General features: G+C 43.3%; 1 protein-coding gene across 1 annotated transcript; it reads right to left on the bottom strand.

Annotated features, from left to right (window-relative positions):
* Positions 1 to 409: 409 nt before the first annotated feature.
* LOC127623602 (thrombomodulin-like) lies at positions 410 to 2,404 on the bottom strand. The gene has a single exon (XM_052098005.1). The coding sequence runs from the start codon at positions 2,248 to 2,250 to the stop codon at positions 613 to 615; it is 1,638 nt and encodes a 545-aa protein (XP_051953965.1). The 5' UTR covers positions 2,251 to 2,404; the 3' UTR covers positions 410 to 612.
* Positions 2,405 to 23,126: the final 20,722 nt, after the last annotated feature.

Here is a 23,126-nt window from a genome sequence, read left to right as displayed (position 1 = left end):
AAGTTATATCACATTTTACAACTTTGTTGCCATGACGACGTCGCATAATTTAATAGTCCGCTGCTAAAAGGATGATTTACACAACTTTACAGCTCAAGTAAGCACAAGTTTTAACTAAATAATTAATGTGAGTGCTTTTATAAGATTCACATGTCTGCATTTGAACCCTCGAAAAATTGGCCTCATTGACTTCCATTATAAGTGCCTCACTGTAACCTTGATTTTTGCTCCTTTTTTAAGAAAAGTAGGAATGGATGAGTCGACATTATTGGATAGAGCTTAACTTGTATTAACCCCGTAATATTCCATTAATGCAATACCATCTTGAATGCATGGAGACAAACGGTGCAGGGGAAGAAAGAATGAAATTTGGAGTAAAAGATGAACAAAAATATCCACAAGCATTAAATATTTAAACAAAATATTTATTCTCTTCACAAGACACCATTCAGCAATACTGACACTGAATACTTCTTCAAAAAAGAAATAATTACAATGTCATTAAATACATTTTATATAAAAAAAATATTTGTTAAAATGATGAATATTTTATATATCTTAAATAGGCATAATTTTTCTATTTTCATTGTACAGCATAAATGAAGTCCGATTTTAGGCGTCTTGTTTTAAACACCTGCTTGGCAACGACAGTTGTGCGCTGTTATTTTCAATGACCACCTGTTGAAAATAGCTGACGTCACACTGGCCTTTGTATACGTCATAATGGTGCATTTTATTTCGACGTCTCAGTATGTAGTGAGTGAGGCACACCAGTACAAGAACAGACAGAACGGTGCAAATCATTATTGCCAACAGGATGCCAGCTGAAAGGGGCACTGGCTGGTCGGTTGGGGGTCTGCTGGTAGGTATAAAATCATCAAAAGTCAAAGAGGTATCTAAACCCCCAGTGTCTTTTCTCTCACAACTGAATTCATCTATAAGCTCGAATCCTTCATAGCAAAAACATTCAAATCCACCAGGTGTATTGGTACAGTTTTGGTCACAGTCGTCATTGTCGCATTCATCTATATCAACGCAAAATTGTTCGTCTTCAAGGAGGTAACCATACGGACATATGCACTGGACACTATTATTGCTGTCGCAATCTGCAGGGCATTTATACGAGCAGTTCATCATAAAGCATGATCGTGTGTCTATTTTTGATAGTATGTATCCTTCGTGGCATTCACAGTGAAAGCCCCCTTCATCTTTGACGCACTCGTGATCACATTTCACAGATCCAGACATAAAACATTCGTCGACATCAATGCAAAGGAGACCCTCTCTCTCAAACCCGAGCTTGCAACGACACTCGAAGCTACCTATTGTGTTGACACACTCCTCGTTCTGACCCTGACACAGACTTTCATCAATGCAATCGTTTATGTCTTTGCACGTCTTCCTATCTGCATCCAGTTCAAACCCCTGGCGACAGATGCACACATATGTGTTGCCAACTTTTGAGCAACCGTGCTCACATTCTGCCAGCAAACATGGGTCATCCTGTTTGGTGCAAGTGACTCTGTTGTCATCTATTTGATATCCTTTCGGGCAGGTGCACGTGTTGTTTTGTTCGTTCTGAACGCACTCATAATCACAACCACCACCAAACACCTCACAGCTCCAAGGTCCTGTAAACCACGTGCCGGATGCGCAGATAGACCGCGTTCCAAACGGCAGAATGGTTCCAATGGTTCCTTGAGGAATCTCTTTGAGTTTCCCATTTGTCGAAAAGCCAAGCACTGTTTTATAGAAGACTGTTTGGCTCGAACTCAATGGACCACAGTAGTCGGCATTCTTGTGTTCGCACAAATATCCGTCAATTTCCTCGCGACAATGTCTTTCGTTCCATTTTAGAACGTTCGATGACACTGACACACATCGCTGGGAACAGAGCATCTGGTTGCTTATCAAGTTGATGTATTGAGTTGTGTTCTCTCCGGTGATCCATTTGTATCCCTTTAACCCAAGAGTTGAGTTGGTACACCGATCACCGGCATATCTCAGTCCGAGCCAATAGTCTCCGGGAACGGCGGCCAGTAAATCCGCCAGTATATCGCTCGTCGTGTCCTGACGAACGGTCATCAAATGTCCGCCTTTCTCTTCACAAGCTTGTTGCGCTGTGGTGAAATCCGCCTTTTCCATGTGGACAGTGAAGCAGTTGCCCCCCGCACAATGCCCGTTACTCGTAATCTCCCCGTGAACACTCAGGATAACGAGAGCCATCGCTATACCCATTATCTCACTCATCTCTGCCGACGCGTTGTGCAACGATGTTCTCGAAGTTATGAAGGGTTTAAGAAGTGTCCAGTGCCTCGTCCACGGTGTTCCATTGCTTCGAACTGTGCCGAGCCTGATTTATAACCACATCTATGTCTCAGAAAATTAGAGGAAGTTCGTGTTATCTGGCTGAGCTCCCAGAAATCTGCTCTCTCTCTTCCCATCCCAACAGGCTGGAGACTTGATATTCAACCTGAGGATTCAATTTCCTAGTTGGTTACCACAAATAGATGTTACATTTTCGCTATTATTTATGTTTTGGCCAAGCTGTCTGTCTATCTCTTTGGATAGATGGGTGGATCCAAAAAGCTGTGATTTGGTTATATTTGTTTTCGCAATATCTCCAAGTTCCCAAAACTCTTTATACTGAATTAGACAGCAGTACCCCGTGCTTTATTTCCAGCTTAATTTCATATTGAAGAATAAATGGTATGCACTTATATAGCGCCTTTTTAAAACTTAGCAGTTTGCAAAGCGCTTTACCCATTTACCCATTCACCCATTCACACACCAATGGCGGCAGAGTTGCCATGCAAGGCGCTAGCCTGTCATTGGGAGCAACTTGACGTTCAGTGTCTTGCCCGAGGACACTTCGGCATTCAGAGTCATGTGGGGCAGGAATCGAACCACCAAATCTGCGATTAGTGGATAACCCGCTCTACCACCTGATCCACAGATGCCCTTAATACTCAACTCAACCAATTGTTTGGCAGCAGTGTAATGTATCAAATCATGCATATATGGGTCAGGAGCTTCAGTTAATGTTCACACCAACCATCAGAATGGGGAAAAAAAATGTGATCTCAGTGATTTGGACCGTGGGATGAATGTTGGTGCCAGACGGGCTGTTTTGAGTATTTCTGTAACTGCTGATCTCCTGGGAGTGTTTACTGAATGGTGCGAAAAACAAAATAACATCTAGCGAGCGGCCATTCTGAGGATGGTGGTTGATGAGAGAGGTCAACGTAGAATGGGCAGACTAGTTCGAGCTGACAGAACGTCTACGGTAACTCAGATAACCACTCTGTATAATTGTGGTGAGCAGAATAGCATCTCAGAATGCACAATGCGTTGAACCTTGAGGCGGATTTGCTTCAACAGCAGAAGACCACGTTGGGTCCCACTTTTGTCAGCCAAGAACAGAGAATGGAGGCTTTGCAGTGGGCGTACCATTTGTATACCTCAGCAGAAATCCAGATTTGTCAGACCAGGCAATGTATTTCCAATCATCTACTGTCTAGTTTTGGTGAGACTGTGCCCACTGCAGCCTCCGTTTCCTGTTCTAAGCTGACAGTAATGGAGCCCGGAGGGGTCGTCTACTGCTGTAGTCCATCCGCCTCAATGGTCCATGTGCCAATGTCCTCAATGTTCCATGCTTTTCTGCATTGCACTATTGTAACATGTGGTTATTTGGGTTTCAGTCGCCTTCCTGCCCGCTTGGACCAGTCTGGCCATTCCCCTCGGACCTCTGACAATACCAAGCTGTTTTCACCCACAGAACTGCCACTCGCTGGATGTGTTTTGTTTTTCGCACCATGCTCTGTTGTGCATTAAATCCCCAGGAGACCAGCAGTTTCTGAGATACTCAAACCACCCCACCTGGTTCCAACAATCATCCCACGGTCTAAATCGCTGAGGTCACATTTCCCCCCATTCTGATGGTTGATGTGAACACTGCTGTCACACAATTGGTTAATTATATAATCGCATGAATAAGTAGATGTACAGGTGTTCCTAATAAAGTGGTCGGTGAGTGTATGCATATACTCTACATACATATAATGTAAAACAATTAGTATAAACAACCGTGGCTTATTTATCTTTTAGCTGATGCCCATCTCAGCTGTTTTGCTTTAGTAATGTTGTTACCATCTGTACAAAAGGAGCTAACTTTGTAATGATTGTGTTCTGCTAACATAGCTTACGGAACAAGTAGACTGCTAGGAAGTGAAAGATGTAGGTGCCAGACAGAGTGGAAGACCCCAAATGTGAGATCTTCCCAAGGAGTATGACTAGGACTAATAGTACTCACCCTTTTGAATGGAGTATTTAGCTTGTGTGTGTGTGTGTGTGTGTTAGAAACATTTAGGCTGGCCTGCCTAAGATCCATCCTGGGTTTAACCAGGCTGGATTGTGTGAGGAGCTCACAAATCTTTGAAAGATGTGGACAAAGTCCCATCGGTGAGCTCCTCCGGCAGGCAAGGTTGCGTTGGCTGGGTCATGTAGCCCGCATGCTCGGCCACCGCATGCCTAAACGGCTTTTGTTCGGCCGGATAGAGGGGGCTAAGCGGGCGCGGCACGGGCTGGAGAAGAGATGGAGTGATGAGGTACAGGGTGTTGTGGAGCTGAGTGGACTTGCCGATGACTGGTACCAGCGGTGTCAAGATCGACCCCTTTGGAGGAGGCTCGTGAAGGACGCTACTGGCCAGTTGGAGGCAGTCGCCCTCCACAACAACGGTGGGCAGAGGAGCGACGCTCACAACAATGAGCAGAGCGCCGGGTGGCTAAAGCACAGCAAGTTGGCACAGTAGGGGGCACAGGTGGTGCATCAGCCAGTCATCTCAGACCTCCTGCCAGCGGGCGTTTGACACATGCACATAGCCTGGGACAAGCGTCGTGGCGACGTCACCGCCACTTAGTGGCGAATGGCGGTTGTTGTGTGTGTGTGTGTGTGTGTGTGTGTTGACATTACTTTCTTTAGTTGGCATATTGCCTCATCACACGTGTGTTTCGTTAATATAACAGAACTGCAGTGTTTTGCACAGACTTGTTGAGCGCAAGTTCTCATTAAAGCAACAAAGGGACATATCCAGTTCTAGACAGAAATTTGACAAGCAAGTGGGCGGCTGTGGCTCAGGTGGTTGAGGGGGTCGGCCACTAATCGCAGATTTGGTGGTTCGATTCCCGGCCCACGTGACTCCACATGCCGAAGTGTCCTTGGGCAAGACACTGAACCCCATGTTCCTCCCAATGGCAGGCTAGCGCCTTGCATGGCATCTCTGCTATCATTTGTGTGTGAGTGTGAATGGGTGAATGGGACACAGTGTGAAGCGCTTTGAATACCGCTAAGGTTAAAAAGGCGCTATATAAGTGCAGACCATTTTGGCCTCAGACTTTTAAATCCCGTTGTCTGTACATAAAAGCACAAAACAATATCTGGACACTAGCACTTAAAAATGGTAAAATGTAGTTAAGTTAGACCATAAAATATCAAAGTCTGGTGACTAATTACGCAATGGATAAATTATGGACATACCTTTTCCAAGTCGGAACAGTGAGTAAGGACAAAAACACGCAAATGGGTGGAAACGGGTACTTAATACATCAGTATCCCATTGTGTTATGTAAAGGCCCACCTACTGTACATCAATGTTTCCATGGCTTCAATGAGATTCGGTGGGTGGCGGTGCACTCATCATTTGTAGTTTATTTATTTTTTGATAAGACAGGAGGTTTGCAGGTTTGTGCATGACTGATACAGCCTCTTTGTGAAACGTTTGGACTAGTGGTCATAAAAACAATATAATAATAAAATGCGGAAACGACCCACCTTAAACTAAACCCCTTACGCTTTCTCCTCCTTTCCCTTTAAAGTCAGTGTCAGACCTTTTGTATTTTCGTCACGTGGCACGCGTCCATGAGTTTCAATCTATGTTTTCCTGGGGCAATCTGTACAAGATTGAAAGATATATGAGAAAAGGAAATCATACAAAGAACTGCTTCATCATTAGTGACAAATAATCAAAACAGACGGCAAGTTGTGTTGAGTCAGAGAGAGAATGTGTGTTGTGGTTATGGCCAAATTAAGTTTACTCTGGCAGCTCTGTTTATTAGCGTTAGTGACGAAAGGATGTCTTGACGTCCTTGCCTGATTCCGGTAGTTTTATGTGCAATGCATTTAATGGCATGAAAATACCTTTTAAATCACTGCGTTTCTGGTAAAAGAAAGGGATATTCTATATACTGTCATTTATCATATGCAGAATCAGATGTCAGCATATTTCAATGATCCCCAGTCCTAGTATTTACCATTTGCCATATGGACCCGTATGAATGATACCTCATATCATACGGTCTGTTGAAGAGAGGTTTGCTATTACTTCTTTAATTAAAATGGGCTAAAAAAGTCCAAAGGCTCACATTAAAGGAGTGGCCACGGGCCGGTTGCACCAGCTATACGTGCAGTAAGTTACACCTTAGCCTAGTTGTGGCGTAAATGGGCACTAAGTCCCAAATTTAATCAATAAGTCCCAAACTAAATACATGAGCATTGCACCATTAAACTTGGGTAGAACTCATTTATTAACATCAATGAGCTCATGTTTTGGTTGACAGGCTTTAGTCATTTGGACATATATGGTGATGTTGGCATGTACACTTGTTTATATTAACAGGAGTTACGTGAGCGGACATGGTTTGAAGGCTGCTTTTTGGATTAGTACAAGTAAACGTCATATTATGCAACTATGCATTAATTTACGCACAGCTCACAATCTACTAGTTAAGTCTTGCCTTAAGAACAGGTTGTGCAACCAAATTAAGCTCTGACTTACAAACGGACTAGTCGTTAATAAGCCTTCAGTGTGAACTTTACATCTCAACTTAAGTGAGACCTTATGCTGGTGCAACCCTACCCTGAGCCTTATCTATAGACCAGAATAGACTCGACATAAACATGGGAGTTGGAACTTTTGACTCGTGCCAGTAAGCAAACACCTAGCGACCTAACAATGCACTGGTAACCACTAAGAACAGGCTTAGCAACCTCACATGGGGTGATTTTGACAAAAACTCTCAAGAAAATATCTTGGTCATATTTAAACCCAAATCAACACATTAAAATGAATATAATTACTTTCTGACACTTACAGTAAGCACAGTTTACCCCCAATTCTCATTACTGTAATGCATACAGCTGTAATTTAGCAGTATATAGCTGTCAAATTACATACTATCTACGGCTGTGTAAAGGGATTCATGGAAAGGAGGAGGCGAGAACCGGCTTGACAATATAAATAATATTTTAATAAGAAACTGAAACAAAAAGACAAACACAAACACACACACACACACACACACACACACACACACACACACACACACACACACAGGTGTCAGACAGCTGTCCGTAAATCTCTCTCTCTCTGTCACACTGCCGTCTTCGGTCGGCCTTTATCCTGGCCCCGCCCTCTGCCCTGTCACAGTACTCTCTCATTTTCTCAGGCTGGGGAGCCCCCGGCATGACGTACACCTTCTGTACCGTCTGCCGGCAGGTCATCCCTGTCTACCTGGATGAGGGAGGGGACAAGGGGAGGGAAACAAAACATAGAGCAGCAGCAGTAGGAGAGAGAGAGAGAGAGAGAGAGAGAAAACACTTACTCGCCGGTTTTCCGATATGTCGTAGCTTGGTCCTCGGCCACCACCCCCACCCCCCCCAATGGATGACAGCCGCGCCTCCACGGACAGATCGGAGGCAGTCTTCCGGCCCCTGGTGGAGAGAACGCCCCTCCGCGTTTTTGGTGGACATAAGGGGTCTCCCCCACCCCTGGCAGCGGTAACCGCTCCAGACGGTTGGTTGGGAGACCCTCCTCCCATTCTTCCGCCTCCAGGCGGCCGTTCTCCTCCGGCAGATGGCTGCGGCTTCTCCTTTGGGGTGGATGGTAGCGGCGAGAACTCCACTACGGCGTATCCCTCCTCCTTCCTGGGTTTCGGCACCAGTGTAAAGGGGTTAATGGAAGGGAGGAGGCGAGAACCGGCTTGACAATATAAATAATATTTTAATAAGAAACTGAAACAAAAAGACAAACACACACACAAGTGTCGGACAGCTGTCCGTAAATCTCTCTCTCTGTCGCACTGCCATCTCCGGTCGGCTTTTAGCCCTCTCAAGGGCTAGTTAGCCTGATTAGGGGCCGGGTGTGCAGAATCACGACAAGTTCCCAGCATGCACTGCGGCATGAAGAAATTATTTAGATTTTGTACTATTTATTGGTTTATTTTGACGTTGTTTTTGTTGCAGTCTAAATTACTTGTGTTTTAATGTTCAGCTTTTACTTTTTTACATAAAATTATATTTGTTTTGTATGCTGAGAGTTGATTTCTGTGTGTGTCTTCTCAACTCGTGTCATGCTTTAAGATCATCAAACACAAAACATTCAATTTGCTGTTATCATTTAGCTGAAATAACCTTTACTGTTTTTGCTTTTATGTTTTTATTTGTAATGCATCACTATTGCCACATATAGTGCCATTTGGTCTGACCTTACATTCTGTTTTCCAAGTAGCACAGTGCAACAACTCGTGTTTACATAAACACTAATTGACTGGCAGGAAGAACATAATATAATAATAAAGAAGGTCCAGGGTGCTCAAGAGAACACTAATCACCATAACGGTGACTTCAAACAAAACAACAGCTCTAAATAAAACTAAGACTTCTATTATGTCTGAATAAAAACGTTTGTACATGTTTTTTTTCCCTTTCTTTTTTTTGCTACCGTTTTTTTAACAATGTAAAAAAAAAAACATATATATACATTTGTATTTTTAATTTTTATTTTTGTAGCCCAAATACATTGCCATAGCATGCATACTTATTCAAGTGCAAAGGCTTATGGGTATTTCTCCATTATAATCCACAATGCCCCGCCGTGTTCTCGGGAAACAGAAGTGGTCTCTCCCGCCCCTGGCAGCGGTTTTCCCGCTCCAGGCGGTCGGCCAGGAGCCCCTCCCTGCTCGCGGTCGGCGGTCTAAGACCCTGCCGCTTTTCAGCAGCTGGTAGGGGTCTCCTCCACCCCTGGCAGCGGCCCTGACTGCTCCAGGCGGTCGGTTAGGAGCCCTTTCCCCCTTCGCAGTCAGCGGCCATACCTCTGCTCTCAGGCGGTCGGTCTCCTCCGTCCCCCGGCTGATGGCCGCATCTGCTCCATTGGGGTGGATGGTAGTGGCGAGGACTCTACTACGGCGCCTCCCTCCTCCTTCCTGGATCTCGGCACCAGTGTAAAGGGATTAACAGCTGTCCGTAAATTTCTCTCTCTGTTGCACTGACATCTCCGGTCGGCCTTTATCGCTCTTTGAGGCTTGATTAGCCTGATTAGGCACCGGGTGTGTAGCATGACGACCCGGCACCGCCCTCCGCCTGCCACATATACGTTTCAAAATACCACTAGCTTTCACCAAGATCATGATTTTTAATGTTCATTTTCCCCTAATGCCTTGCAAACAACAGCTATTTACCATAAAACTAGTCACTTCACAGTGAGCCTGCTCTTGATCTCCCAGAATGCAACATTTTGTAACAGCAAATTATTGTATTTAAGAATCACAGTAGATTCCTGTAAGAATTTGTCCTTAATTTTCAGCTTTTACAGTGTACTTTTACTATCAAAAGTACCCATAGATAAAACCTTTTAATTAAAATCAGCAAATATATTAATGACCATCTTTTTTTCCATTGTGGTAATGGGAATTGGGAGTCAAATATACATAACTCTCATGTAAATAATGTCACAATGTCAAAAATAGTATAAAATGGGTCCAGGGATTCATGACAGCCACTCCAAAATGTGCTAACAACTACTTAAAACACCAAAGCAACTGCATGGTAATGCCCTGGCAACCACCCACATATTTTCAGAAATCGGGTTTAATTTAGATATTAGATAATATCTTTGTTTGGTGTTGCAGACAGGTATTAGTCAGTAATGTTCATTCTCGATCAGGGTGCAGTCAAATCCTTCCTGCTCAGGTAACTGTCAATGCATGCTTCCTTTCCAGTCATATCCTCAGGAAGGAAGGCTTGTTCTTCATTTCTTTACTTTGGAATTGCTAGGTGGGTTACTTACTAGCCAAAGAGTCCATTCCTATATATTTTGACATGATCATGGGACGTTGGCATGCTGTTTCTGTAAGTTCTGTTACCCTAGGATCGGCAACAGTATTCTGACTCGCTGGCATGCTTTCATCTCCCATCAGACATATTGGGAACAGCTTGAGGAAAAGTACTTTCCCTCGTGGCATGACTGGCGTCAGTTGCATGGGAGACTACAGTTCAATCCCCATTCAAACGAAGAAGTAATCACATGTGTATAAACAATCATGAGTGTGATAAGGAGGTTGCATTTTTATCCCTAACATTGCATTTTTTCTTTACTAATGTTAGGGTTAGATTTGGGTTTTGGTTGGAGGCTAGATTCAAAATATAATAAGCATTTCTCTTCTCTTTTTTACACCTGGTTCAGCGCTCCCGTCCCACTACGCAATTTGCGTATGGCACCAACTCCCTAGGGGGCCACCATCTTACCCTTGGAGGCAGGGCTGGACTGGGAAGAGAAATCGGCCTGGGATTTTACATGGCAACTGGCCCAAAACTTGTTGAGTGGGGTGGGGGTGTTGAGCCAAAAGGTGTTGAGTTTGATGGGGGGTGTTCACTGTCCTTTTCTGCATAACGTGGCGGCTCATTTTAGCCTATCACGGCCCATTCAGTATGTTTCGCGGCTGATCCACCCGACCCACTTGTTTCTCCCAATGGCCAGTCCGCCCCTTATCGGCCAGAATGTGCGACGACTCACCGGGAAAATGCCCGGTATTCCAGATTACCAGTCCACCGGCTGCTCTTACTCGCACATTATACGTTATTCTAGGACCCGAAAGCAGTTGCGGAACACAGATGATCATGAACCCCCCTCAGGGTGACGGCCCTGAATGTATGTCACACTTGTTTATATGCTCTGAAAGACTTACCGTTTTGGCCTCTGGAGGCAGTGTTTTCAAATTCGGTCAACGTATACCGATTTCGGCTAAAGAAAAATCCTCACACACTTGCCGAATTTGATGTGAGATCAGGCTGATGTTTTTATGCAGATGTTGGCACATCACATAGAAAATGCTGGATGTGAAACCAAGATGTGAATAAAATCTTCAAAACGCGCATAACAGCGTATACGTTTGCTTGAGGTGGATACATTGTTTATTCGATGAGAAGAAATGCGCATAAACTACAATGGAAACACATTTACCAAATATATTCCAATGGAAGTGCACATCAAAAAGAATAATTTGACTTTGGTTCAGCAAGCCAGAAAAAAATCATCAATGTCATCGCAAAATGGTAAATGGTCTGCACTTATATAGCGCCTTTTTTAACCTTAGAGGTTACCAAAGCTCTTTACACTGTGTCCCAATCACCCAATCATACAGCAGTGGTGGCAGAGCTGCCACGCAAGATGCTAGCCTGCCATTGGGAGCAACTTGGGGTTCAGTGTCTTGCCCAAGGACACTTCGCCATGTGGAGTCATGTGGGCCAGGAATCGAACAGTCAACCCTGAGATTAGTGGCCAACCCGCTCTACCACCTGATGCACAGCCTTTATCCAAAGTGACTTACAGTGCACTTATTACAGGGACAATCCCTCCGGAGCAACCTGGAGTTAAGTGCCTGTGGGGATCGAACCAGCAACCTTCTGCTTACCAGTTATGTGCTTTAGTCCACTACACCACCACCAAAGCCTATTGTCTATTATTACCTCCCAGAACTTTGTTACATAAGACATAAGATCTGCCGCTGAATGCTTGCCTTTTGTTTGCATGTTCTAAACAGCAATTTATTACATTTAATAAAAGAGCAACAGTGGCCTCAACTTCCATTTTAAAAAGATATCTACTAAACGCCCAGCTTCACCAGATAACCTTTACTGGTGAGCGCTGTGGGGACTGAAAATGTGAGAATCGTCTTGTTGACGATGTTGAATGTGGAGATCCTGTTCTGAATTTCGGATTTGTGATGGGAGCTAGTTTTCCTGTTGGGGATTTATCGTTTGAGTCAAAAGATCTCGCCCATATTGTCCCTGTATTTTACGACAAACCTTTCCTCTTGTTGTTTTTGGCACCTTTTCTTTTGTTATCACCGACACTGTTCGCACTGTTTATTATTTTTAATGTGTTAGGACTACGGCATGAAATTGATAGGAATGCTGTTCAGTGATTTGGTGGGGCATTTGGCGTGATAACATTGTGAAGGAATGCTTGCTGTGCACAAAACATTGTTCTGCTGGGACAAGTCGTCAATCAGATCCTTGTTATTGCCAAAGCACAGGTTGACAGAGGAAAGCCATAAAGAATCATGGCGAAGTGAAAAGCCGCAGGATACCGAAATAATGTGTTCACGTGGGTTTAAATGGGTTTGAATGTGCTGGAGAGACTATTTGGCCCTCAAGCAGGAAAGTATTTCTCAATGGCTATTTGTTCTGCAACATTAGGACTGTGAGGTAAAACTACGTGGCAACTATCAAGCCACTGTTTTTGCACTCCAAAAGCATTTATTTCGGGCTGTTGTTATCTATAGTCTATACACTCTTAATACATTCTTGTGTTAAGATCGAATAATACATTTCGGCAATAATACTGGCAGGAAAGGATAATGCAGAATTCATCTCAAGGGTTTTTAACACTCTTCTTCCTCTTTTTGATGGGCACATTATTATCATTTCTATGTGCTGTGATTTGTAGGTCATGTATGTGAGATTCCGTGTTTGGCATTTGTTATAATCGCTTAATAAAGGGTCCGATTCAAGCACAGGGTTTGGTAACTAACACAACATCACTGTCTGTCCCGTACCTGGCGGTAATCACAAAACTCGATGTTCATATCCGATGGAATGTTAAGGTCATCTGCCTTGTATTTATATAATAATCCAAATATTTCCAGAAGGTCCCGGGTTCGAGTCCTGGCTCAACTGGGACATTCTGTGTGGACTTTGCATGTTCTCCCTGTGTTCGCTTGGGTTTCCTACGGGTGCTCCGGTTTCCCCACAAGTCCAAAAACATGCCATAGGTGTGAGTGAGAGTCCCCAAGCCACTAGGGGTTGCGTCAGGAAGGGCATCTGGGATAAAACCTGTGCCAAGTCAAATATGCGGGTCACGGATGTTCTGCTGTCCCAAACGAGAGCAGCCTGAAGAAGAAGTAGAAGAGTTTTGAACATAATAACAGGACAGGGACATCAGAGCCAGCCTAATATAACAGCCGGTTGTTATCGCAAAATAAACCCCAGACGGGTTGATCAGGACCCCGATGTGAAGCAGAAGACACTTGTATCACCCTAAAGGGGTTTATTTTGCATTAACAACCAGCTGACTGTACATTATCCCGCTTATTACACGGCTACTAACCAAATAAATAACACAAGAACATACTATATTGATTTGCGTTAAAATTACGTAAATATGCGCGAAGAAAAACAAATTGCTGGACGGCTGAAATCCAGCTCAGGTTTGCGTCGGAGTTCTGTTGGTCATCATTTTGTAATTAATGAACGTTTGGCTGCTCATTATGCATCTAATTACAAGACTACTTGCCAAATAAATAAATAAATAAGTAAATGCGCATGAAACATTGAGTTGAGTTGAAATAATTGTATTAGCTTATGTAACGGGTAGCCAGCTGTGCAGTGTGTAAACCTCACTCTCCTGACCTCAAGAGGCGCACTAGCGACTGACGCTAGAGACTAGCCTCCCACGCCGGAGATGTCAGTTCGAGTCCCGTTCGGAGCGGGGCAAAAAGGGCCGGTTACAGTGGTGCCATGACCCGGATAGCAGATAGCTGTGCAGTGTGTAAACCTCACTCTCCTGACCTCAAGAGGCGCAATAGCGACTGACGTAGCGTACCTGCCTCCCATGCCGGAGACGCTGGTTCGAGTCTCGTTCGGAGCAGGGCAAAAAGGGCCGGTTACAGTGGTGCCATGACCCGGATGGGAGTGATGTTTAGGGGGGTGAGTGTAACATGAGCCAGCTGGTAGATAGCCATGCAGTGTGTAAACCTCACTCTCCTGACCCCAAGAGGTGCACTAGCGACTGACGCTAGAGACTAGCCTCCCACGCCGGAGATGCCGGTTCGAGTCCCGTTCGGAGCGGGGCAAAAAGGGCCGGTTACATTGGTGCCATGACCCGGATGGGAGTGAGGTTTAGGGGTGAGTGTAACATGAGCCAGCTGGTAGATAGCCGTGTAGCGTGACCTCTCTCTCTTGACCTCAAGAGGTGCATTAGCGACTGCCGCTAGAGACTGTAGCCTCCCACACCGGAGATGCCAGACAAGGGCCGGTTACACTTACTTGCAGAGATCGCACAGTGATCCGAGAAGCAGGAACGATGGCTCAGATTACCAGATGAGCGTTCTGATGCGAGTGGTGGTGGTGTAGTGGTCTAAACCACATAAATGGTAAACTGGTACTCAGAAGGTCGCTGGTTCGATCCCCACAGCCACCACCGTTGTGTCCTTGAGCAAGACACTTAACTCCAGGTTGCTCCGGGGGGATTGTCCCTGTAATAAGTGCTCTGTAAGTCACTTTGGATAAAAGCGTCTGCCAAATGCATAAATGTAAATGATACGTGGATCTGCGGTTGCTACTGAGAAATTTCAGACCACTAGATGGCGCCACTGACCAATCAGAATTGAGTATTACTGTGTGTGTGTGTGTGTGTGTGTGTGTGTGTGTGTGTGTGTGTGTGTGTGTGTGTGTGTGTGTGTGTGTGTGTGTGTGTGTGTGTGTTGACAGTATGCCTGTTGGTCACATCCAGTAGATCTTAAAGTGATAGTTTACCCAAAAATGGAAATTCTGTCATCATTTACTCACTCTCATATGATTTCAAACCCGTATGACTTTCTTCTGTGGAACAGAAAAGAAAAAAATGGGCATCAGAACCATTTCATTAGATGTAGCTTAGCGGTATTTGTCTGGAGTTATGGGCAGGAAGTGCTGTTTTATCTGAGTCACTTGAGGCATTTCACTGTTAAATTGGTCATAAATTATTGAATTCCAGTCAAGAGTTGAAAATCACTGGTCCGATTGTTGGCCGGTAAATCGTGATTCTTGAACCCCCTAACCCTTTGCAAATGCAAACAATCATTTCCAACATGAACGAATGTACTTAAATAAATGTTTTTTGTGTTGGACTCAAACATGTTACGTCAAGATGCTTTCCAGGGGTCTGTTATGGTCGATTCAACTGCTTGAACCCTGGTCAAGACCATTGTTCATTTTCATAACGTTTATTATTTTAAAATACCGCAAAGCTCCAGAGGGTCTTTGGGCGTAATGCAACATTACGTTTACCATGTACCCAGGATATAATGTCATACAATAGTAGACAATACTCCGCAAGGATACGCTTCCAATTTGGAATCTGTCCAGCCCATTTTCATCCTGTGTTCATTGAAAACGACAGTATTTTTAACCTAAACGCTTGCCACAATCCTTGACAGCTCACTTAAGGGAATGTGTCATTATTTATTCACCCTATTGTCATTCCATACCCCATAGAGTTCTTTTTCTCATGTGGAACACAAAGATAATGTTTGAAGAATCTTTTCTGTACAATGACAGTTCATAGTAACCATGTATGTGATGCTCCAAAAAAGGACAAAACAACACCATATATGCAGTATATATATATATATATATATCAAAGGAAGCATAAAATAAATGGTGCATATGACTATTTCTGGAGTCATATATCTTTGAGGAAAAGAGCTGTTTAAACTGTTACATGACACACACATGAACCAATGGCATTTACTGTCAGTGATGTCCAAACCTGGTGCACACAGGGATGAATTACTGACCGGGTCAATGGGGCCAGTGCCCAGGGGTCCTTGACTGCCCGAGGGGGCCCTGGGCTTTAAGGTTGTGTGATTTAGTTTGGCGATCCGCCCGCTTGAATTCCCAATAACAATGAAAAAAAAAAAAATCACATTTTGGCCATGAAAACGACAAGCAAGTCATAATCTGTCCCTGGGTGCATAGCAGCCATGTGCTATTTTTAATCTGATATTTAACTTTTAATTTGTGACTTTTCTGCTCAAAACCATAAGAAGTTGATTTGAAATACAGTTTTTGAGTCTTACTACTTTTATGATAAGTCTATGGGGTTCTTTTGTCCTTGTTGGTGCTTGACAGATGTGATCAATTGGAGCTGTTGTTACATGACAAAATGCTGTTTTATATTCTTCCAAATTTTCACTGTTCAAGGTTTTGGAACGACGTCAGTTTCATTTTTGGGGGTTTTGCTATTCCTTAAATTCACAAGAATGAATCACAGCCGAACTCTTCTTTGCTTTTTGTCAGATTGTAGACAAGTTGAGGCATAACGAAAATACATACTTGCTTTCATTTTTCATGAGGAAGATAAAGTGACCTATCCTTTGCTGTGAATTCATTTTGATGGCTCTAGACATGCATTATTAAGACAAGATTTGAATTGAGACAGAAAACCTGTGTGATTGCAATATCTGTAACTATGACATCAAGAAATGTCCCTTTGCACTGTGTCGCAAACTTCTGTGGCTGTGATGCTGTGATTTTACTAACTATTTACTCGGTGTCCAAGTAAACTTGACTGACTCACTCGCAGCAAACGTGCATGTTTCTGTCATAGTGCAGCTGCACAAGGAGTACCCGCTGTGATGTCACAGTTGATGCGTTTCTTGTGACACAACCATCTGGAGAGACCTTGCCTTTCAAAACACCACTAACCTTTAATAGTTCAAAGGGATAGTTTACCCCCAAATTAAAATGGGTATGATGTGTATGACTGCTGGACACAAACGAAGATGTTTAGAAGAATATTTCCGCTCTGTAGGTCCATTCCATATAAGTGAATGGTGACACAAACTTTGAAGCTCCAAAAAGCACATAAAGGTAGCATAAAAGTAACTAGACAACTCTAGTGGTTTAATCCATGTCTTTAGAAAGGATATGATGTATTTTGGTGAGAAAAAGATCAATATTTCAGTCCTTTTTCACTATTCACTTTCTTCTTCTTCTTTCATTTTTGGCGATTCGTATTCTATGTGCATATCGTTCTCCTCTTTGTCCAGTAGGTGGCCATGTACAGTTCTTCATACCACAGCACGAATAATGCGAACTGCCAAAAACAAAAGGACTTAATTATTGGTCTGTTTCTCAACCAATCCTATCAAATCACTTCTCAGCGTGTTTTGACGCTTATTAGCACCCCTGGAGTCGTGAGTTTGAATCCAGGGTGTACTAAGTGACTCCAGTCAGGTCTCCTAAGCAACCAAATTGGCCCGGTTGCTAGGGAGGGTAGAGTCACATGGGATAACCTCCTTGTGGTCGCTATAATGTGTGGTTTGCTATCGGTGAGGCACGTGGTGAGTTGTGCGTGGACGCCGCGGAGAATAGCGTGAAGCCTCCACATGTGCTACGTATCCGCGGTAACGCGCTCAACAAGCAACGTGATAAGATGAGCGGATTGACGGTCTCAGATGCGGAGGCAACTGGGACTTAATTATTAGTCTGTTTCTCAACCAATCCTATCAAATCACTTCTGAAGACTTGGATTATACCACTGGAGTCTTATGGATTACTTTTGTGCTGCATTTATGTCCTTTTTGGAGCTTCAAAGTGTTTGCCACCATTCACTTGCATTGTGAGGACTTAAAGAGCTGAGATATTCTTCTGAATATCTTCATTTGTGTTCAGCAGAAAAAGAAAGTCAAACACGTCTGGGACGGCATGAGGGTGAGTAAATGATGAGAGGATTTTCATTTTGGGTCTATCTATCTCTGAATAACTTTTCATCCCAATTGGTGTGAATTCCCAACATGTTCTTATTGTTTTGTATCCATGTGCACACGTTTTATGTAAATATACTGTATATAGATATCATTAGATGTTTCATATTTTTCATTAAATAAGCTGCATCTGGAACATAAAGAACATCCTAAACTTAAATTACAAATTACATTAAAAAGTTTCTCAAACGGTGCACAATCATTCCCAATGCAGTTCACCAAAAACTAGATTATACTGCTGCACATTTCAAGCCAGAACATAAAAGCGCTTCCTTCATTTCCTGTTGAGATTTTGACAGCTCTGCACCTTTGCAACTGCAAATAATTTACTATCCCTCCGAGGTCAAAGGACATTGTTTATCCCTGTCAAGCAAAAAGCAATCCTCTGAAGTCTGATCTCAAACGCAGATTCGGCTTTGTTCATTGAATAGTGAGAGCGAATCCACATTTATTCTGGAAGCAACTATTTCTAATCCAGGATTAACGCTTTCCAGCTGGACCTCACGAAACGTCATTTTCCAAAGAAGTTCACAACAGCAATAATACTAGTGAATAATGATTTAAGCAGACATTGCACAATTCTGATATGTTGTCATGTGCGATCTTGTCTCACATCACGTTATAATACTGTAACTACATTTTTGATAAATAATTTTTACATGGCTCGTTTATAAACATGTTTGCTCTGTTCCTCACACAATGCCATTTTATGACTCATTTTAATGTTTGCATTACATTACATAACCAACTACATTTAAAGCATGTTCGATTGTGCGGTTGCTCCACTGATCGAGTGTTGCACTTGTGATGTAAAGGAGCGGGTACGAGTCCTGAAGAGCACAAGAGTCCACACATGAACCCAAGGGCCGGTTACATTGGTGCCATGACCCGGATGGGAGTGAGGTTTAGGGGGGTGAGTGTAACATGAGCCAGCTGGTAGATAGCCGTTCAGTGTGTAAACCTCACTCTCCTGACCTCAAGAGGCGCACTAGCGACTGACGCTAGAGACTAGCCTCCCATGCCGGAGACGCCGGTCTGAGTCTCGTTCGGAGCGGGGCAAAAAGGGCGGGTTACAATGGTGCCATGACCCGGATGGGAGTGAGGTTTAGGGGTGTGAGTGTAACATGAGCCAGCTGGTAGATAGCCACACGTGAACCCAAATTGTCATAGTTGTGAGTTTAAATCCAGGGCGTGCTGAGTGACTCCAGTCAGGTCTCCAAGGCAACCAAATTGGCCCGGTTGCTAGGGAGGCTAGAGTCACACGGGGTAACCTCCTTGTGGTCGCTATAATGTGGTTCTCTCTCTCGGTGGGGCAATATCTTGTGTGTGTGAAGATTCAAGTTTGAATCCGTCTTTCCTGATCTCACACGCCTGTTTCTTCCTGTCCTGAGTGAACGGCCCCTTACATAGCATTTAAGGTGTACATTTTATTTGTATGTGTGTTCCTAGGGAATCAAACCCATGACCGTGGCAATGCTAGCATATTTTTAGTCCACAAGAGCTCACAACAGCTGTTGAAAGGTGACATTTGTTTACTGTGCTCTTTAGTTGTTTCTTTGGAACTAGGAAACTGCTCTTTTGAAACTGCTTGTTTCCCTACAGTGCTGTAAAGTTCATGGACGCATTCATGGGGAAGCTGTTGACAGGTTGTTGATGTGTGCTAACACAAAAGCACTATTGCTCTACTGGGATTTTCTCATATTAGCATTAGCTAAGAGTTACAAAACAATGAACAAATCACAGTGATTTATATTTTGGTTCCTGTCGCTCGACTGGAAGAGCATAATGAGTTTGTCAATATTGTTTTATTTGTCTACTAGCAGACATGCATCACAGGAGATTCGTGTTATTGAAAGTCGTGAAATTTTAAGTCCTATGTCTTGCTATGGCTAATGCTATAGCTCAGGTTTTATTTAATCGAAATACACACAATTAAATAATATTTCCACACTTTTTGCATAACTGAGCAAAATTACAGCTTGATTGTAAATGATGCCCAATTAAAGTCTTCTCTTTTTTTGTCTCATATTTCGTCTCAAGCACGCTTTTCACTCGCACGTTTGTCCACTTGGTTAACAAGTACACTAACGGGGTCCTGGGCACCTCAGCGTGTTTTGACGCTTATCAGCATCCCTGGAGATGTTAGTTTGAATCCAGGGCGTGCTGAGTGACTCCAGCCAGGTCTCCTACGCAACCAAATTGGCCCGGTTGCTAGGGAGGGTAGAGTCACATGGGGTAAACTCCTCATGGTCATGATTAGTGGTTCTCGCTCTCGATGGGGCGCGTGGTGAGTTGTGCGTGGACGCCGTGGAGAATAGTGTGAAGCCTCCACATGTGCTACGTCTCCGCGGTAATGCGCTCAACAAGCCACGTGATCAGATGCGCGGATTGATGGTCTCAGACATGGAGGCAACTGAGATTCGTCCTCCGCCACCCGGATTGAGGTGAGTAACAGCGCCACCACGAGGACTTACTAAGTAGTGGGAATTGGGCGTTACAAATTGGGAGAAAAGGGGGATAAAAATAAATAAATAAATAAAAACAAGCACACTAACGTTTGAAAAACTTTATTAGCTTTATTAAACTTTTATTAACTTTATAATTATTATTTTTTTGGTGGGGTGGAAATTATGCCACAACTGCTGGACAGTTGTAAAGTTTGATCAATTAATAGAAATAAATAGTTTTACTGTGACTGTCATATAACATTTTATATATATATATATATATATATATATATATATATATATATGTTGACTCCAGTTGACTGAATATTCAAGAAGTAATTAGGAAAGACCTGTGGAGTCCTGGAAGAAGGTTTTTATGGAGTTGTAGACCCATGGGTCAGCAGTACATCTGGAGTAAGATGACAAGATGATGACTAGAACGACACCATCCCCACCGTCAAGCATGGAGGTGGGTCAGTCCTGTTATGGGGGTGTTTTGTGGCTATCCTGACTATGTGACTGACGCCATGGATTCTTTCAGGTATCGGACCATTATGGCATGAAAAATGCGATGCCTTCCATGTGTAAATTGAAGCTCGGTGACCACTAGACTTTCCACCAAGACAATAACACCAAGGATGCTTCCAAGTCGTCCAAAATCTGGTTCAGGTATAGGTCGTGGAATGTCCTTAAATGGCCCTTACAGTCCAGGGATTTCAGTGAAGCAGCGGCAGCACAGAAACCAAAGATCGTCAATGAGCTGGAAGTTTTTGCTCAAATGTGTGAAGACTCTAATAGAGAGGTGCCCAAAGCCTGACCTCAAACACGTATTTACATTTACATTTATGAATTTGGCAGACGCTTTTATCCAAAGTGAATTACAGAGCCCTTATTACAGGGACAATCCCCCCGGAGCAACCTGGAGTTAAGTGTCTTACTCAAGGACACAATGGTGGTGGCGGCTGTGGGGCTCAAACCAGCAACCTTCTGATTACCAGATTACCAGTTATGTGCTTTAGACCACTACACCACCACCACTATTTGCTGTTATTAAGGATAAAGGGTGCTCCACAAATGATTGACTTAGGGGGTTGAATATTATTTATATATTACTAACTCAGTATTGTATTTAATTTGAATATCACAAACTAATGGACCTCTTTGAATGTTTTTCGTCCACCCAGATCTAGTTTTTGTCACCAGTGATTCTAACATCAACACTTATATGGATGCGTTTGCAAGAACGGCTGTCATTAGCAGGAATGGCCTGGACGTCATCGTTTTCATCGTGCCGTTTTTGAGAGTAGCATACGGGCTGGAAATGAAAACCCCATGCGCTGTGCCATCATTGCAAGCTGGTGAGTGCTTTTTGGAAAAGCTGGCATTTCCTTAACAACAATAGCTGCTGAGTGTATTTTGAATTGCATCAAATCAGAGAAACCCAAACATAGTGTCATCTATTGTGACACCGTAATCCTCATAAGTTACTCACGATCGATTCACTGGTCTGTGCGTATTTTGTTTAATGGGACCATCTGCTCTCAGATACAGGAATTTGCCAAAGAAAATCAGAAGAGAACATTGTGGAAACCATCTGTTCCTCTTTCATTATGAATAATAAGTTCTCTTTTACCCCTGGATACAACTACCTGGCTAAACCTCTGGATGCTGTCTATCGCAGCAACTTGCATACTAAAATCACTGACTTCCACGAGATTAGCAGCTTTGAATAAGTTATTGATCCATTGCCACAGCTTGTGCTTCTTGTATATCGCCCACCAAACTCTTGAGTTTCTTCAGTGATCTGAATGAGCTGTTCTGAATTAACTCTAACTTCTGCCATGTGTTCTTCTGTATTGTTACTTGGTGATTTCAACATACATGTAGATACTGATTGCGTTGCTGCCAATGAGCTCATGTCTGTATATGAGTGTTTCAATTTAGTGCAACATGTTGACTTCCCTACACACTCTAGACCTAGTCTGTACTGCTGGTTTAAGTAATATCTCTGTGCTTGGCTCTCAGATTGGACTATCTGATCATTCATTCATTGAACTAAGTTGTGAAACCCTTCTCCCCATGTCAATCCATTATAACCTACTGCAACTTTATAAATCCATAGATCCAGTATCCTTTGTTTCATCAGTACAAACCTCATACCTTACAGATATTACTGAACTTACCTGTCCCACGGACATCCTCACTAGATGCAAAACATCCATTTCTAAAGCCCTTGGTTTACATTAAGAGTAGCCTCGCACGTCTCCCTGGTTTACACCTGAACTTCGCTCTCTAAAAAGCTGCAGGATACCACCTTGAGCATCTCTTTAAGAAAACCGGTTTAACTGTTCACTCAACTCCCTACAATGACCATATGCAGGTATACAAATATGCATTAAATGCTGCACGCCTCTTATCCAAAACACCTCTTCCAGATACAAAACACTCTTTTCCACTGTTATGATAAAGTGTCTGTACTTATATAGTGCCTGTTTTACCCTTAGATGTTACCAAAGCACTTTACACTGTGTCCCGTTCACCCATTCACACTCATTCACCAATGGTGGCAGAGCTGCTATGTAAGGTGCTAGCCTTGCCATTGGGAGCAACTTGGGGTTCAGTGTCTTGCCCAAGGACGCTTCGGCATGTGGAGTCCATTTCGGTGCCTATTTCCCTCCTCATCAACAGACTTCTTAGTACTGGTATTGTCCATCTAGAACTAAAAAATGCAGCTGTCGCCCCGACCTAGACCCCTCTCACCTCAAAAATTACCATCCTATTTCAAATCTCCCTTTTCTGCCCACATTTATGGAAAAA

This window comes from Xyrauchen texanus, chromosome 30 (assembly GCF_025860055.1).
Source record: "Xyrauchen texanus isolate HMW12.3.18 chromosome 30, RBS_HiC_50CHRs, whole genome shotgun sequence".
Lineage (NCBI taxonomy): Eukaryota > Metazoa > Chordata > Actinopteri > Cypriniformes > Catostomidae > Xyrauchen > Xyrauchen texanus.
Note: the sequence above shows the minus strand (reverse complement) of the source record. Positions and strands in the feature narration are given on the sequence as shown.

What these genes read in the sequence shown, in the direction of transcription:
- LOC127623602 (XM_052098005.1), bottom strand. Translation starts at nt 2,250, where the DNA reads ATGAGTGAGATAATGGGTATAGCGATGGCTCTCGTTATCCTGAGTGTT.